General features: G+C 42.3%; 1 protein-coding gene across 1 annotated transcript; it reads left to right on the top strand.

The window, feature by feature from the left end:
- The first annotated feature begins 8,359 nt into the window (after positions 1-8,359).
- On the top strand, positions 8,360-10,591 carry LOC126400369 (uncharacterized). The gene is made up of 2 exons (XM_050061023.1): positions 8,360-8,636; positions 8,801-10,591. The coding sequence occupies exon 2, from the start codon at positions 9,003-9,005 to the stop codon at positions 10,494-10,496; it is 1,494 nt and encodes a 497-aa protein (XP_049916980.1). The 5' UTR covers positions 8,360-8,636; positions 8,801-9,002; the 3' UTR covers positions 10,497-10,591.
- Positions 10,592-19,128: the final 8,537 nt, after the last annotated feature.

Genomic DNA, 19,128 nt, shown 5'->3' on the forward strand with positions numbered 1-19,128 from the left:
AAATCTAAGAGGTTAAAATGGCACAATCGCGTTGGAGATGTCACTGCAGTGTCCCGTATTGTTCCAACAACAAGCAAAAACATCCATACTTAAGCTTTCACGAGTTTCCATCGGATGATAAATTGCGAGCTCGCTGGGTTACAGCCATCAGAAGAGACGAGGGCGCAACGTTCAAGATTCTTCATGGGAGCACCTATGTTTGTAGTCTGCATTTCAACAATGATGACATTTATTTAACTCCGAAAGGCTTCAGGCGTCTTAAAAGGGGGGCTGTCCCGTTGAAGTTTGCCTGGAATGACTGGGGAACCAGAGAACAACGGCAGTCGGTGTATGAAAGGGCCAGTGAGAGACTGGGTGTTGACGTTAGGACCGCCGGGGATGCTAACGAGGCAGACGCATCTCCTCTCCTTGACCATGATAATGCATTTCCACCTTCATCTGGTAAGTTTATGCGCCTCCCAGTTAGTCAATAATATAACTAAATACAATCTAAGTGGAAACTTATTTAATAGACACTAATAAAAACTTAACGGTGTGTGGGCTAACTTTGCATTAAAATTATGTTGTTTACACTTGCACCTAGCATGTTAAAATATCACAATGTCCTGGAACCAGTACTTTTCTCATATCAAAGTTGAAAGAGAATGTGGTGTATTGCAGATGGGTAATCATGTACCTGATTTTGTTTTATTTTTGTGCCTAGGTACATCAGATGATGTCGGTCAGACAATCATGGAACTAGAAGCTAAAGTGCAGGAGCTACAACTGGAACTTGAACAGCTTACAACACAACAACAGCAGCCCAAAGTTAGAACAGCTTACAACACAACAACAGCAGCCCAAAGTTAACCACTTTTGTGCCTCAGATGAAGACTTCCGCTTCTACACCAGATTCCCATCAGAGGCGGTGTTCATGGTTTTCTGGGAATCAATTCATCCATCTGCTTCCAGGCTTTTCTACTGGTCAAAGGCACAGAAAACAGCATTTGGAGCACCAAGCCCCCACCGCAAGCTGCCTCTTATTGACGAGTGCTTCATGTTCTTCTGCCGCATCGCTGCTGGGTTGAAGGAAAAGGTACTGGCATCAATATTTAATGTCAGTGTATCGACAGTCAGTCGGACCATCCTCACATGGGCAAGCTACTTATACCAAGTCCTTGGGTCACAGCCTACGTGGATGACTCGGGAGCAGGTACAGGCCACCATGCCTAACAAGTTCCGGCAGTATTGTCCTAATGTGAGAGTGATAATTGACTGTACTGAGCTTCACTGTGAGACCCCATCTTCCCTCATCTTACAGTCTGAGACCTTCTCCAGCTACAAGATCCACACCACCTTTAAAGGTTTGATCGGGATCGCTCCTTCCGGTATGATAACATTTATATCCAAGCTGTACACTGGCTCGATTTCTGACAAAGAAATCACCAGAGAATCGGGTCTAGCACAGTTGCTGTTGCCTGGAGATGGAGTCATGGCTGACAAAGGGTTTTTAATTGAAGATCTGCTGGCAGAGGTAGGGGCAACGCTGATCATCCCCCCATTCAAAACCACCCCCCAGCTCAGCACAACAGACACACAAAAAACTCAAGCCATTGCCCGTCTAAGAGTGTTGGTGGAGAGGGCGATAAGACGGGTCAAGGAGTACCACATATGGGATGGAGTTGTTCCCCTCTCCCTGGCAGGCTCCATCAACCATCTGTGGGCAGTGTGCTGCCTGTTGACCCACTACCAAGGCCCTCTGGACATCCAAAGTGACAAGCCTGTCTAGCGCTTTGGCTTTTGTTTACCACAGTGGTTCCTAAACTGTGGGCTGGGGCCCACTGGGGGGCCACGAAGTTGTTGCAAGTGGGCTGCCAAATCATTTGCAAATCAGTACAATTTTGTAATGGACAGCTCCTTGTATGATTTGTGTGTACAGCTCCTTGAAAACTGTAATACTGAAACATGTTGCAGCATTTTCAGTATTACAGTTTTCAAGGAGCTCCTTGAATGATTTGTGTGTACAGCTCCTTGAAAACTGTAATACTGAAAATGCTGCAACATGTTTCAGATGCTGTGTTAGTGACTGTGGAGCTTCCTACTTGTTTCCCCTGCACTCTGTTCAGTCCTGAATGTTCGATCGTTATAATAAAAACTTCTGAGAATGCATTATGTGGGCTGCAAACATTTTTGAGATTTTCAAGTGGGCCATGAATTGTAAAAGTTTGGGAACCACTGGTTTACCATTTTGCATGTTTTTTTTTTAAATTCATGATTGAGTGGATTTTAGTCATTTCACGTTTTTTATGGAAAATTCATGTATTGTTTCAATTGCTTCCATGTAATGTGATGCAGTGACCCTGAAACACTAGAATCCAATATTAATGGTGTCCTATTTGCCTAATGTACTAATAATTTAAAGTACTGCCTCACATCACATGGAAATTTTAAATTCTAATTCCTTGAAAAGTTATGGAAAAGTTTGGAAATTTTGTCTATCAAAATGTGTGAAATGATGTGATTCATATTGCACAACCTATACAACTGAACTTTGTGTCAAATCAGCTATTGACTTATACAAAACCTTCACTAAAGAAACAGAGACCCAGCACTGACTCCTGACTCTTTATTTCAGCACCAACACCAGAGGACAAGGCAGACAGAATGATTAGGTGTTCCAGGTTATACTGAGAAAAGAAAATGTCATCAGTAGCACTTTTTACTGTACTTACAAAATTAAGAGATTAATTTGGAGGGGAAAATAATTGTTAATAAAAAACATATTCCTCATTTATATTTAAAATTGGATCAATTAAATAGTACATGTCAAGTACAATAAGAGTGCACTGCAAAAATGTAAAATCTTACCAAGAATATTTCTTAGTTCTAGTCAAAATGAATCTGATTACACTTAAAATAAGACTCATTACCTAAAAAGTAACTTTTTTTCTAGACAATTTTCACTTTTTCTACTTATTTCAAGTGAAATTGTCTAAAGACAAGTTATTTTTTAGGTGATGAGTCTTATTTTAAGTGTAATAATCAGATTTGTTTTGACTAGAAATGAGACATTTTGACTAGAAGTAAGACAAATACTCTTGGTAAGATTTTGAGTTTTTGCAGTGTGGACTGTTAAAAAATACACAATGTAAAGTCATTCACTTCAATATCTTCAGATAGTTATACATAAATTGACAGTTACATAAACATTCCATTTAACATGCTGTTTAGCCAGTCAAGTAATTTACAAAATCACAAAAAAACAAAAAAAACAGTATCACTTGTTAAGTGCATCCTAACTGAAACATCCTCAGAACAGAAGATAGTGGATTGGAAACATGGAACTCTTTCAAATAAGATATACAGTACAGTACTCAATGTTTGGACTTGAGAAACACATCCATATAGATGTTGTAATAGAACAGGTCAAGTTGCTGCCTCATTGCATTGATGGTGTCCTCATCCCTCCAGATCCTCTGCATTGTGAAATCTGTGTGTGTGTCAGTTACAAAGTCACACCACTCCAGTCCGCTGATGGCAAGCTGGCTCTGAACCTGCCAGTAATATTTGTAACTCTTCTTAAGAGTGGCCTGCCCTCTGACTGGTGTTAGGTGCTTCACCACAGCAACAGAGTCAGTGTCACAGCATTTCACTTCCACCAGTCCAAACGGTGTAGTTTCAGTTGGGTCAAAAACTTTGCCATCTGGGCTGGCACCAAGGTGAGGTGCATCTAGATGCACAATGAACCCACAAGGATAAACAGACACATTGCACTCTTCAGAAAACTGTTTTAAAATCTCAGGCTCCTGCTAAGTTCAGACCTCTTCTCATTGCCAGGGTTTGGGGTGCTCCTTTGAGGATGCGGGAAGCCAGGGCTTTTGCTGAGGACTCACCACGTACATGACATGCCTCCCTGAACCTGCTGGCTGTCACTCTTGTCCGTCGTACTTGGACCCACACAGGGCTGTCAGACTGGTCCCTGGTCTCAGCCTCCATGGCAGCTGAGAGTTCACGAGACACCTTCAGACTCTCAAGGTGATAATGCTGCTCGTAGTTAGGCGTGAACTCAAAAGTCGGCTTGAAACTTGTAGCCTTCAACTGGCAGCTGAGGAAATTCTGGAGCATTTGGATGTTTTATAATTTCCCTAGTAGCCTCTAGGGGGCACTGGTATGATAAAACAGATCCAAAGGGCACAGGACCAAATTTGGACTCCACCATGGTGAGTTTCTCAAGTCCATGAAGAGTCTTGCAGATTCCTGGCTGTGGCCGGATGTCCCTCAGTTTCTCCCCAATAGATATCACACCTGGGTCAGGAAGGAGACCTGGCACACAAGTTTAATTGAGGATCAATATAAACATTAATACCAGATTTAAGTGACGATTTTATTTTGCCGTCAGGATATATATATAGCCAGGTGAGCTTGTAATTACAAGGCTGCAAATTAATGCTGAACAAACAATGACTCAGATTAAACAATAATTAATGAAAAAAAAAAATAGCTAAAAATATGTACTATATCTGGTTAAAACAGATACTGAAGATGTATTTGACTATTTGCTATATTATTTGCATTTTAGTAGCAACTACAATTGTGAGGGAGTGGATTTATTTGCAGATGTTTGGAGTTGCATTCATAGGTTGATTCACCTGAATATGCTGCATATAAGGTGGACTTAACACCTGACTTCACACCAACTTTGCCCCTCAATTTTGGTTTGGAAACCAACATCATGTCAGCTGACTCTGGCCTGATCCCCTGTCAAAAGAAAACAAAGACAGTAAAGTTGTGTACTTGAAAATCCTTCCTCTTTCTTATAACAATTGTATTAACCTAGTTTTGATTCCTGACCTGGGTCTGAGGCCTATGCCAGGTCTGCAGTCTGTCTGCATGACACATGCAGTGGAACCACCTTGTAATTTAAAGTGCTGAAATGGGCACTTTGATAGAGAAGCCCCACCAAATGATTACAAAGGGCTCTCCCGGCAGCACAGGAACAAGAAGTGGACCGCACCACTATAGGAACCGTGGCAGCTTCCAATGTGATCTGTTGAGAGAAGACACACACACACACACACACACACACACACACACACACACACACACATACATACACCCCAACCTGAGATCAAGAACATAGGACATAGGACATTTATGGCATAAAAAATAATTTGTGGCTGCTCTTTTTTCCTCATTGATCTGTGGCATCTTGCCCGAATTGCCACCTCTCCATCTACTATCTCCGACACTACATATATCCGCGAAAAGGGGAAAGATTAGAATTATGTTAATACAAAACAATTTATTTACAATTTAAAATAAACTCAACATGTCCAGAGATCGTTAAACGGTGAGCTTGCTTATAGTTCGTCCAGGTAGCCAGTTAACATTAGCCTAGCGTTAGCCTAGCATCGGTAACTTACCTTGATAGTCGAATAAGTAGCTTTCCACGAAGAACTTGTAGCCTTTGTCAAGTTTTGACCTGGATGTTAATGAAAAAAAATCGGCGATTCTATTAACATCAGCCATTGTAGTCCTCGGCAAATTGCGGTGTGACTCGTTGAAACAAAATTCGTCGTATGACAGGTGTTGTGTCCCTACTGGTTTCCAATTTAACTGGTTTCCTTACCGAACAGCTGCAGATGTGCTTCGCCTCCGTCAGCAGATTCGTCACAAATTCACAAACATACACAACATATTACTGGCGATCTTAAAGTCGCAGCCCACATCTACCACAGCGAATATGCTTCTGTAAGTGAGCACTACATACCAGCGACATTAAAAAAAGAAAGGAAAGAAAATATGATATACACAAATTTGCGTAAAGCTGGACTCGATTTCACGTCAACAAAAGACAATATAACACAAACCGCATGTCCACTTGTGTGAGTCACTGAGACTCACAGAGCGCATGGCTTTCCTCAGGTATTAGTAAATTACGTCAGCATCCAGGTAACATTTTGATTTAGGCTGACATGAGACAACTGGTTACCCTGGGCTTGCCTTGAAAGTACCCACACATATAATGTTTCTTGTTCTTTTTCCACGAGACTACAAACATATTCAGTGCCAAATTACAGTCTGTACAACACTGCACACTATGACAAAGCCTGTCATGTTTAAAAAGTGACGATCTAACTCGCTCACTGCGTACCTGTAGAGACAGAGATAACAGCATGACGTCACCTCTCTCGGACCATGGCGACATTTCTTTTAGTGTGCGTCCATAATTGTGAGTTTGTTCTTAGAGCTCATATGTCTCCATCAGAGCTAGCTGCCAGGTTGTCATAGCCTACTATGGTAGTTAACGCTTATACAATTCCGTTTGCTTTTTTAAAATTTCGGTAGTTAACGCTTATACAATTCCGTTTGCTTTTTTAAAATTTCGGCCGACTTTTTTTTTTTTTACTCGGTCACGGAAGTCATTTAAAATGCAGCGAAGCATAATACTTAAATTAAAACATAGGCTACTGATGTAACACTCAAATTAGATTTTAAAAAGTGCAAGTACACAAAAAACTACTCAATTACAGTGACGTGAGTAAATGTAAGTCCTTGCGTCACCTCTGTAATGATCCAGTGGCTATAAGTGCTTGGTTTTTATTTACATATTATTTAGTGTATTTTGAGAGCATTTTCCGAGTTAGATCGTCACTTTTTAAACATGACAGGCTTTGTCATAGTGTGCAGTGTTGTGCAGACTGTAATGTGGCACTGAATATGTTTGTAGACTCGTGGAAAAAGAACAAGAAACATTATATGTGTGGGTACTTTCAAGGCAAGCCGAGGGTAACCAGTTGTCTCAGGTCAGCCCAAATCAAAATGTTACCTGGATGCTGACGTAATTTACGAATACCTGAGGAAAGCCATGCGCTCTGTGAGTTTCAGTGGCTCACACAGGTAGACGTGCGGTTTGTGTTATATTGTCTTTTGTTGACGTGAAATCGCGGTTTGTGTTATATTGTCTTTTGTTGACGTGAAATCGAGTCCAGCTTGACGCAAATTTGTGTATGTCATATTTTCTTTCCTTTCTTTTTTTAATGTCGCTGGTATGTAGTGCTCACTTACAGAAGCATATTCGCTGTGGTAGATGTGGGCTGCGACTTTAAGATCGCCAGTAATATGTTGTGTATGTTTGTGAATTTGTGACGAATCTGCTGACGGAGGCGAAGCACATCTGCAGCTGTTCGGTAAGGAAACCAGTTAAATTGGAAACCAGTAGGGACACAACACCGGCACTGAGGGTAACCCGGAAGTAAACATCCCCGGAGTTTGACTACTTCCGCTTTAATGATGCGCAGCTTGAAAAGGGCACAGAGTCATCAATAGATCTCACATTGGTCTCACAACCTTTGGCAGGGAAAAGTAATTGGGAAGTATTAAGGAGGAGCACAGTGGGTAGTGACCACTATCCAATATATATAAGTATAGGAATGGAAAGTGTCATTGATCAGAGCAAGAGAGAAGGGAGATGGAAATTTGAGGGAGCAAACTGGGATAAGTTCAGAATATTGAGTAAAATGAGAATGATAAATGTAAATACGTCGATTAATGAACTGAACAATGAAATTTGCAAAAATATAAATGAGGCAGCAAAGGAGTCTATTCCAAGAAGCAGTGGGAATAAAAAGAAAAGATTAGTACCATGGTGGACAAATGAATGTACTGAGGCAATAAAAGTTTGAAACAAGTCCTTTAAGGTATTGAAAAAAGCTCTTAGTTTTCAGAATTTAATAAATTATAAGAAACAACAGGCAACAGTGAGGAGAGTAGCCTAATAAAAAGAACAAAAAGAGAGTATTGGAGAAAGTACTGTGAATCACTTGGTAGGAGTACACCGTTGGAAAGAGTGTGGGGTATGATCAAAAGAATGTCAGGTAATAGGAAAGAATACGGATATCCAGTAATGAAAAATGGCAGGAACTTTATAATAGAGGACAAGGAAAAAGCGGAGCTATTAGCACAAACCTTTGCTAAGGTACACAGTACAGAAAATTTGAGTAACAAGGAGAAAGAAGGCAGGGAAAAAACAGTATTAGAAAATATTGAAACAATACAAGGTGAGGAAGAATACGGAAATGTAAGTGTTTTCAGTGACAGAACTGAATAATGCTTTAAAAAAAACTGGAAAAACAACTCCAGGAAAAGATTAAATAAACTATTGTATGTTAGATAATCTTAGTGATCAAAGTAAAGAGGTGTTATTGAAATTGTACAATAAGATATGGGAAGAGGGGAACTTACCTAATCAATGGAAAGAATCTATAATTGTTCCTATTTGTAAGCCAGGTAAGGACTCGAGTTTGCCAGAGAGCTACAGGCCAATAGCTCTAACATCTCATATAGGCAAAACCATGGAAAAAATGATTAATGAAAGGTTGAATTATTATTTAGAAACAAGGGGAGAATTAAAATGCTATCAAAGTGGATTCAGAAAAGGAAGGAGCACGGTAGATCCTGCTTTATGCTTAGAGCATGAGATAAGGAGAGCCCATGTAAATAAAGAAAGTATAGTGGCTGTGTTTTTCGATGTGGAAAAAGCGTACGATATGATGTGGAAGGAGGGGGTGCTTATTAAATTATATCATATGGGAATAAGAGGGAAAATATTTAGATGGATCAAGAATTTTCTAACTAACAGGAAGATATCAGTAAGGGTGGGTAAAAACTTGAGTGAAAACTACACAGTTGAGAATGGAACCCCTCAAGGTAGTATTATTAGTCCGATTTTATTTTCAATCATGATAAATGACATATTTAGTAACGTATGCAGTTCTATTGGTGTTTCGTTATTTGCAGATGATGGGGCTATGTGGAAAAGGGGGCGAAATATTGCATTTATTGTCGGGAAATTGCAGGAGGCTATTGGAAAGGTAGAAGCTTGGGCATTGAAGTGGGGCTTTAGATTTTCAGTTAACAAAACAAAAGTGGTTGTCTTCACCAAAAAGAGAATACAAAACCAAATCAATCTTAAGTTATATGAGCAAGATTTAGAAATAGTGGATTGTTTTAAGTATTTAGGGATGTGGTTTGACAAAAGGATTACTTGGAAAACACATATTGAAAAAGTAGTAGGAAAGTGTAAAAAGATACTGAATATTATTAGGTGTTTGAAAGGAAGAGATTGGGGAGCACATAGAGCATCATTGAAAACGGTATATATTGGTTTAATCAGGTCAGTATTAGATTATGGATGTATAGTATATGAATCTGCATCAAAAACAATGTTAAAAAAACTGGATAGCATACAGTATCAAGCACTAAGAGTGTGTTGTGGTGCAAAGAAAACCACTCCAGTGTCAGCCTTGCAAGTAGAGATGGGTGAAATGCCTCTAGAAATTAGAAGAGAGCAAATATCATTGATATATTGGGCACATTTAAGGGGACATGGAGAAAACCATCCAGCTCAGAATATTTTAAAACCATGTCAAGAGAAAGAAAGAAGAAAGGTACAAAGTTTTGGATGGACAATTGAAAACCGGGTTAAAGAAAGTAGGATAGCTGATAAAAATATGAGTAAAACAGTTCCACTTTCTATTGTCCCACCTTGGACACTGGAAGAGGCAATTATCGATTTGAGATTACTAAAGAAAGAAAAAGGGAAAAGTGTGAGTGTGAGTGAAGTGAACAAATATATAAATAGAAAATACAGTCAGTTTATTAAAGTATATACAGATGCATCCAAATCAGGACAAAACAGAGTAGGAATAGCATTTGTAGTTCCAGATTTAAATATTGTATTGAATAAAAGAGTCAATGATGATTTAGCAATATACACAGGAGAGCTACTGGCCATTCATATGGCATTGAACTGGGTACATGAAGTCAGACCAGGTAAAGTGCTTATAGCATCAGATTCCAGTAGTGCATTGGTCAGTATAAAACATGTTCAGTCAGATATAAGACAAGATATAATATTCGAGATAGCACATATATTACAGGGAATAAAGAGAGCAGGAGTAGAGATCAAGTTCATTTGGGTTCCAGCACATATAGGATTTGAGGGGAATGAACTGGCCGATAAGTATGCCAAGAGTGCAACAAGAAAAGAACAAATATCAATGGTTGTAACATACAGTAAAGCCGAGATTAAAAGTATAGTAAAATCAGAGATGAAGAAGAAATGGCAGAAGCAATGGGACAGAGAGAGCAGAGGTCGACATTTTTACAATATACAAAGGAATGTTGGAGAAATGAGAGAATGTCATAGGAGCAGCAAAGAAGAAGACATCATATCACGCATGAGATTTGGTCATACGGGGTTAAATAGCACATTATTCATAATACAGAAACATGAAACAGGAAATTGTGAACATTGTGAGTCAGGAGAAACTGTAGAACATATCCTCTTCCAGTGTCCAAAGTACCAAACACAGAGAAACACACTCAAAGCAGCATTTAAGAGAAATAAGATACCGTTTAATGTAGCAGATATATTGAGGAGAAACTCAGGGGATGTTGTATTTGGAGAGATTTTTAGGTTTTTGGAAGCAACAGGGCTTGTAAAAAAAATTTAATACATAGTATATTCTGTTCCACACTCCAGTCCAGAAGGTGGCGGTAATGCACCTGAAAAGTTGTTTGCCAACCGCTATAAAAAGAAAGAAGAAGAAGAAGCTTGAAAAGGGCCTATTCTAAAAGTAACTACTGCAGCCTCAACCTTCACCTCCTAAGACGATGGTAAAATCATGGGTAAAACCCAAAGCCAGCCGGAACCCGGCTCAGGACGAGCGGAGTGAAACAACGAGTCGAGATGAAAATCTGTTGGAAGCTAATGCTAGCCGCAAGAACGTGTGCTCCGAGAGGGCGGTGACGGCGATGCTAGCTTGACCCAAGCCGACAGGAGACGCTGCTGCTGGGCATGGAGGAGAGAATTATCTCCAAACTATCCGCCCAATTATCTGCTGACCGGGCCATAATTGATCGACACGACGAGACCATTCAACAAATGGAAACCTCCACCGGCCTCTCCTATAGGATGTTCTTCCCAGCCGGGCTCCAAGTGTTGGATAAGAACAGACAAAGACACACTTTTGCCACTCCAGCGGAGGTGACATCCTTTTTGGACATGGACCAACGCATGTAAATATCGCAACCAGATTACATAAACAAACTGAGAGCTCTAGGTGGTGAGTCTTCCCGAGCCAACTCTATTTGTTTTCCCGCTTTATTGCCACTTACTCTTTCTTTTAATTATTTATTTATTTTTATGCTTGTTAAATGCTACCGATAATTTAAAATAACACCTGAGTTACGGCGCTCGGATTAGGCTGCCTCGTCAGAGGCCGCCCATTTTATTTTATTTATTTATTTATTTTTCTTCATGTTTACAAACGGGGATATAGATAGCACTAATAACTAGGGACCAAGGGACAGTGGCTTTTTGTCTCACTGTACAGGTGACCTCGTTGCCTTATTACCTTTTTGAGGTGTTGGTTCAGGCTGTGTCCGATTTTAGACAATATCTCATATGTTATAAACAGAGTTCAAGTTAAAGAGTAACTGTTCATGTACCTACAAGTTGGTGTTGGAACAAGCTAATTTAGTATGGCTTGCAGCTTTGCACTTTCTTTTTCCATTTTTTTCCTTTTTATTTTTTTTTTTTAATTTTTTTTTTCCCTCTTCTCCTCGTTCCTCCCTCCTTCCCCCGTCTGCTCCAAACTCCCAATATATTTATATCGCTCTACAGGTCCTGCCCATCCCTCACAAGCTACCTGGGTTTTGATGGTAACTCTGGAATCTATTTTATGTCAGGTCTTTATTAATCTGCTATGTTAAAGATAGACTCCTACTTAAAACATTTAAAGGCAGGTATTATTTTTTGCAGGAAACGCACTTAAAACAAAAACACGTCAATTTACTTAAGAGAAACTGGATAGGCCACATATTCCATTCCAAATTTGGGGGCAAAGGCCAGAGGAGCAGCAATTCTCATACGTAGGGATGTCCCTTTTCAGGTTGAGGGGGTGATTACCGACCCAGGGGGCTGATATGTAATTCTACGTGGCCAATTATTCTACTCCCCAGTTATTCTGGTGTGTGTCTATGCCCCAAACTGTGATGACGGACACTTTTTTGACAAACTTTTTGCAGCAACACCCAGCTATAACGCATATAACCTTATCATAGGAGGCGACTTTAATTGTGTCCTAAATTTCACCCTGGACAGATCTTCTACCAGAAAACAATCTCTTTGACAATCGGCTAAAATTATAAATGATTTCATGGACAGGTCAGCCTAAGCTGATGTCTGGAGATTCAAATTTCCTGATAAGAAAGCATTTTCATTCTTCTCCAACGCACACCATACATACACGTATCGATTACTTTTTGGTTGATAAAAGGTTAGGGACAGTCACCTCGTGCACCTACCACAGTATAACTGTGTCTGATCATGCGGCTGTCTCGTTTAAATTGGAAATGCCCAACTATCCTCGGCCCAATCGGAATTGGAGGCGCAATCCTCTTCTGCTGGTGGATGAGGAGTTTACCAGATTCATCTCCACAGAAATAAGATTTTTCCTTAAGACTAATGCATCCCCAGAAACTAACCACTCAGTCTTGTGGGAAACCCTCAAAGTCTACTTACGTGGGCGAATAATCGGCTACACTGCAGGAGTTAACAAACTCAGAAATTCTAAGATAAGCCACATCTCCCACTCAGTTGCAGATATAGACTTACAACACTCAGTCTCGCCATCACCATCTCTCTTTAAAGAGAGGCTTCGACTTCAAACAGAATATGATCTCCTCTCGACTGATAGAGCCACATATATGATTTTGAAAGCCCACCACAACTAGGGCTGTAGTCAACCAAAGAAAATCTTGGTCGACTAAAGTCACACATAATCTTCAACTAATCGATTAGTTGTGGGGAAAAAATAAATCTGCACGTTATTTTTACTTCTGCGGTGGTGTGTCTGTGTAATTCTGCAGTTACACCTCCAAAACACTAGTAGGTGGTGGAGGACTGTGTTAAGTGCTGTAAAGTTTAGTTCAAATCAAACTTTATTTATATAGTTGATTCAAAACACACATTAAATATGGCTTAATAGGGACAATTTCAAACACAAGCAAGCAAATTGGCTTCACTATAAATTGCAGAACTGACAGACAAACACTTGTCTTTATCTGGACACATTTCCCCCACCAATACAACATGCTAACGTTATTAGCACAAGTCTATGGCATTTTACATTGTATAAATTAGCCTAGCGCTAGCGATCTTTTCCTCTTCTCATATAAAACCAGGGACAACAGCAACATGTAACAAAGGTAACGGCACTCAATGTGGCTCCATTACAACTCACAAAACAACTGTCTTATACTAAACACGTTTTCCAAGCAAATACAACTTGCTAACGTTATTAACGCCAGCCTATGGCATTTCACATTGTATAAATTAGCCTAGTGACGAGTGGAGATTTCCTCTGCTCATATGAAGCCAGGATAAATCCCCAAGTATAAATCCCTGAAGGATAAATCACACACACGACTTAACATGCTATTTTAGTGGAGGCTTTACTGTCTTCAAAATGTATTGTTTATCTGTATACAAGTAAATACATGCTTCGTTTCCCCTGAGGGAAATGGTGTTGGTACACAGAAACTGAAAGGAGGTCTGCCGCAACACTGAGCGTGAGGGTGGGCTAGTTCAACTTTCTGTCAACAAAGGGGGTGTTTGTTTACATGTCGTTTTCTATATGTTCTCTGACATTTATCCTAACGATATGAGGCGGTCTTTGTGGAAAAAAAGCTTGTTTAGTGGACTAACTTTGCACTTGAAAGATTGCCCGTTCACTTACGTTTTAACAGGTCTGACGCTACTATGCGCCCCGGCTGTATCTAGGCTAACGGCTAACAGGCTAACTATTATTTTTATGTCACTAGTCACTTGAAACAAATTTAGGACGATAGGAGACAGGTTGAAATAAACCGAAATTTCCCTTTAACTAGGTATCACCGCCCATATCCCTGTGACCTAATTACTGTGATTGTAAAACTAAATAACAACCAAAATAACCCCAATATAAACCACAAAATTAACCATTTAAACTTCATCACAATAAATCCATTCATGGCTCCTACAATCATAAAGATAACAACAACCAACAACAACAAAGAGACTTAACTGTGAACAAACAACTGCACAAACACCACTTCAAATAAAAACAATGTAAATAATTTATTAAAAAAAGGAAATTAAGGGAGTAATAATAATAAAGAAAGTCAGTCTCCTGGTGGCTGCGGTCCAGATGTTTTCTGACCTCCTCCCTCCATTACTCCACGGATTTCCCACCGACCGATGCGCAGTAGCTGACGCCGTACACCTGAGTGTGGCCGGTCTCCAGTCTTTTTGGCTGACCACACTTCTTGCAGACATATACTGAACAAAAATATAAACGCAACACTTTTGTTTTTGCTCCCATTTTTCATGAGCTGAACTCAAAGATCTAAAACATTTTCTATATACACAAAAGATCATTTCTCACAAATATTGTTCACAAATCTGTCTAAATCTGTGTTAGTGAGCACTTCTCCTTTGCCGAGATAATCCATCCCACCTCACAGGTGTGGCATATCAAGATGCTGATTAGACAGCATCATTATTGCACAGGTGTGCCTTAGGCTGGCCACAATAAAAGGCCACTCTGAAATGTGCAGTTTTGCTTTATTGAGGGGGTCTGGGGGGGTCAGAAAACCAGTCCGTATCTGGTGTGACCACCATTTGCCTTACGCAGTGCAACACATCTCCTTCACGTAGAGTTGATCAGGTTGTTGATTGTGGCCTGTGGAATGTTGGTCCACTCCTCTTCAATGGCTGTGCGAAGTTGGTGGATATTGGCAGGAACTGGAACACGCTGTCGTCACCCATTGAGCATGTTTGGGATGCTCTGGATCGGCGTATACATGTCCGGTGAGTATGCTGGCCATGCAAGAACTGGGATGTTTTCAGCTTCCAGGAATTGTGTACAGATCCTTGCAACATGGGGCCGTGCATTATCATGCTGCAACATGAGGTGATGGTCGTGGATGAATGGCACAACAATGGGCCTCAGGATCTCGTCACGGTATCTCTGTGCATTCAAAATACCATCAATAAAATGCACCTGTGTTCGTTGTCCATAACATACGCCTGCCCATACCATAACCCCACCGCCACCATGGGCCACTCAATCCACAGCGTTGACATCAGTGACATCAGCAAACCGCTCACCCACACGACGCCACACACGCTGTCTGCTATCTGCCCTGAACAGTGAAAACCGGGATTCATCCGTGAAGAGAACACCTCTCCAACGTGCCAGACGCCATCGAATGTGAGCATTTACCCTTGCTCTTCCTGTAGGCCATCGACCTGGACATTTGCAGTGGTCCAGAAAGAGGAGGCTGACTAGCAGGGGCAGGAGCGGACTGGACACCCAGGAGCTTTGCTGGAGGAGGAGGAGGAGGAGGAGGAGGAGGAGGAGGAGGAGGAGGGCCCTGGCTGCTCCTCAGCTGGAGGAAGATGAGGATGAAGAGGAGGAGGGCCAGCAGTGGAGGGCCCTGGCTGCAGGAGAAGGAGGGCGAGGAGAAGGGGGAGGAGGAGGGCCAGCAGTGGAGGGCCCTGGCTGCTCCTCAGCTGGAGGAAGATGAGGATAAAGAGGAGGAGGGCCAGCAGTGGAGGACCCTTGCTGCTCCTCAAACACAAAGGGCTGTCCTTGTCCCACCTGCACAGAGGACAGTCCTTGAGCTGGAGGGAAAGGGAACGTGGCGACAGCTGGTGCAGGGATGATGCCAGTTCCCTGCAGCAGCAGAGTCCTACCTGACTCCCTCTCATGCCAAGTGTATCTGGAAGACAAACACAGGCTGTTTTTAGTCTCCTCAGCTGTCATCAAAAGATAAGTGAGAGGACAGATTACATCACAGCTTCATGTCAAACTCTTTCCACTGGGACAGGGTCCACTGATTGATCTGAAAAAGTTGTATTTCAGTCTGAGCCATCAGCCTTGGGCTTGCCAGCACTGCCTCTCTGATGGCCACGTAGTCAGAGAGGACAAGAGCCCACCGAGTCCTGTTGACTCCCGTGGCCTGCACCCTCATGGGGTGGAGCTGGCAGAGCTGGCTGCAAATGGCCTCCACCAGGCGACTGGCACTGGGCCAAGTTGCAGGGCCCGAGGCCTGTCCGAGAAGACAGCTGAAAGAGTCATGGAGAGAAAATTGTGGGTTTACATACAGCAGATATTCATTAGAGGGAACAGTAACATTTGAAATTGGAGACTCTTGGAGGACAGTAACATTTGAAATTGGAGACTCTCCTTGCCAGGACAGGAGGTGTTCTTCCCCTTCGCTGCCTTGAACCGCCCCTTAGGCCTCTCTGGGTATCTGGGAAGGTAGACAATGCGCTTTTTGTCCTGCTCTGGCAGGCGATGCCAGAGCGCGATGAGCCTGTCTACTCTCGAGTCAGATAGCCCCCAATCTGGAAATCCATCGGTAAAAAAAAAAAAGATTTTCTGTTTGTTTTTTCATAGTTACAGTACAGCCTCAGTAGAGTGATTTTCTGTTTAGCTTTTCTTAGTCTAGCTTCTCCAGTGAGCTTTATTTTCTTTAGATATAGCGTTTATTATGTAGATCATTTTTGTTCTTAGATTTATGGTAGGTTTTCCTCTGTCTAGAGTGATTTTCATTTTGTGTTATTATTTAATAAATAATTTTGATTTGTACTTTGAGTCCCAAGTCGTGCATTTGGGTTCAGGTCCTTGTTCGGTCGTGACAGCACCAAATGATGCAGCCTCAAGTGCATCTCCCTCCCACACACAAACTGCCAGTGGAGAAATAAGATCACATTCTCCAATCCCCTCTACCTCAGCGCAGCCTGCCAGTGGAGAAACAGGTAAGATTACACATTCTCTTATCCCCTCTACTTCAGTGCAGTGCAGCCTGCCAGTGAAGAAATAATTCCACATTCTCCTATCCCCTCTAATGTGTGCAGCAGAGCAGACTGTCTGAATTTCCTCATCTCATCTCATCTCTCTCTCGCTCTCCCTCTCTCTCTCTAGAAATAAGTTCACAGTGTCCGATCCCCTCTACCACAGCACTGCCTGCCTGTGAAGAAACTAGTCAACCTGTCCCCTCCACTCCAGCACAGCACACAGGTGTAAAGGCTCCACTAATAGACCCTGCAGACTGGCCATCTGTGACTAATGCGGTAAGAACAGAATTTGTTCTCAGAGGATCATATCGGATCAAAACACATTCATATTTCCAAAAAACAAAGATGGGAGAAGGTGTCAGCACGACTACTTCAACAGAGTCCTAGTCAATGGCGAAAAAATCCCACGAAGCTGGTTAATGTACTCCAAGAAAAATGATAGTTTGCACTGCTTCTGTTGCACACTTTTTTTCTACTAAAGAATTCAAATTGAACAGAGAAGGACTAACAGATTGGAAAAATGCAACTTCCGTTCTCAAGGCCCATGAGAATAGCAGTGAGCACAATACAAACATGGCAACATGGAAGGACATGGATGTCTGTCTTGCAAAGGGACTTACAATTGATAAGCAAGAGATGGAACTCCTAGAGGTTGAGACAAACAGGTGGCGTGAAGTGCTCACCAGATTGGTGGCAATATTTCAGTCTCTAGCAGAAAGGAACATGGCTTTTAGGGGGACGACAGCCAAATTAAACGAACCAGACAGTGGTAACTTTCTGAAACAGGTGGAGCTAATGGCCAGATTTGACCCTGTAATGATGCAACATGTTCGTAGGGTGGAAAGTGATGCCAACAATCACCCACATTACCTGGGCAACAAAATTCAATTCATGAACTGATCGACTGCATCAGCACACAAATTCTGGAACAAATCGTGGAAGAGATCAAAACCTGCAAGTATTACTCCATCATTTTAGATGGTGGGGAGAGGACGCTGGCGTTGACTGTTCGCCGCTTCTCCATACCTGTTGACTCCAAACCTCACAAATTCCACCCTCCCCAGCTGGGTTATTGCTCCACNACAAATTCCACCCTCCACAGCTAGGTTATTGCTCCACCTAACTCTGGTTTCTTAATTTTTCCCCGGATTGTGTCTCTGGTATCGCACAAACCCCCGGGAATCGTCTGTATGGTGAGCGACGATGTACGGTGTATGGTGACTAGCAAGCCTGGTCCCCCTTCAGCTGGCACGGCGGCGCTAATACGGTGCTAGCTGCTAGACTGACCTTGGTGCTAGCTGTTATATCGACCTCTCTCCGTTTCGCCAATCTCCCCGGCTTCTGCATGTCATCTGCCCTCGAACGGATGTCTGCAAGTGGGCTGCCATCTCTGTGGAGGCTCTGGACCATCCTGGGCTGTGCGGCTGCCATCCATCGTCGCTCGCCGGGATCCTGGCTAATGGCTAACACCGACACTCCAGGCTACTCCACCGTCATCTCTGTGCCGCTTCGGAGCTCCCATCACATCAGCACTCCTTCTGATCAACTCCAACTACCTCACCGACCCCGCTACATCCACAGAGGATCTGGTCGCCGGTTTGTTTTGTCCAAACACGGTGATCATGGTAACCCTCATCGATTCATCACATCCCTCTGGTCGGCTGGTCGCACCGTCGCACAACAATGGCGTCATCAGAACACCGCTACTCCAGTCGCAAATGACAGGAGCGCCTATGGCCGGATGGACAGAAAACCCGGAGTGGATCACAGCGTCCTGCGCCCCCTTAATGGACTGGACTCCGCAGGCCATTCCACACTGGAATTACTAAACGTTCAGTCACTGACAAACAAAGCTGGACTCATCAATGACCACATCACAGACAAGGGAATTGACATTCTCTGTCTTACAGAGACCTGGCAACAGCCTGAGATCTACTCTGTCCTCAATGAGGCCTGTCCCCCTGGGTATAGCTACCTCAGTAAGGCCCGGACTACCGGTCGGGGGGGTGGCCTTGCTGTTTTTTACCGCAGCACCATTCAAACCTCTCTACTGTCTGTCCCACCCGTCAACACTTTTGAACATCTGGTTTTTAATTGCAAACACATCACATCACATCACATCACCTCTGCAACCATAGCTCTCATTTATCGCCCCCCCAAACCACATCCATCATTCCTCTCTGAAATTCATGACTTTCTCATCTCACTTTGCACCTCACACTCAAACATTCTGGTTT

The sequence above is a fragment of the Epinephelus moara genome, chromosome 2, assembly GCF_006386435.1.
Source record: "Epinephelus moara isolate mb chromosome 2, YSFRI_EMoa_1.0, whole genome shotgun sequence".
In the NCBI taxonomy this organism is placed as follows: Eukaryota; Metazoa; Chordata; class Actinopteri; order Perciformes; family Serranidae; genus Epinephelus; species Epinephelus moara.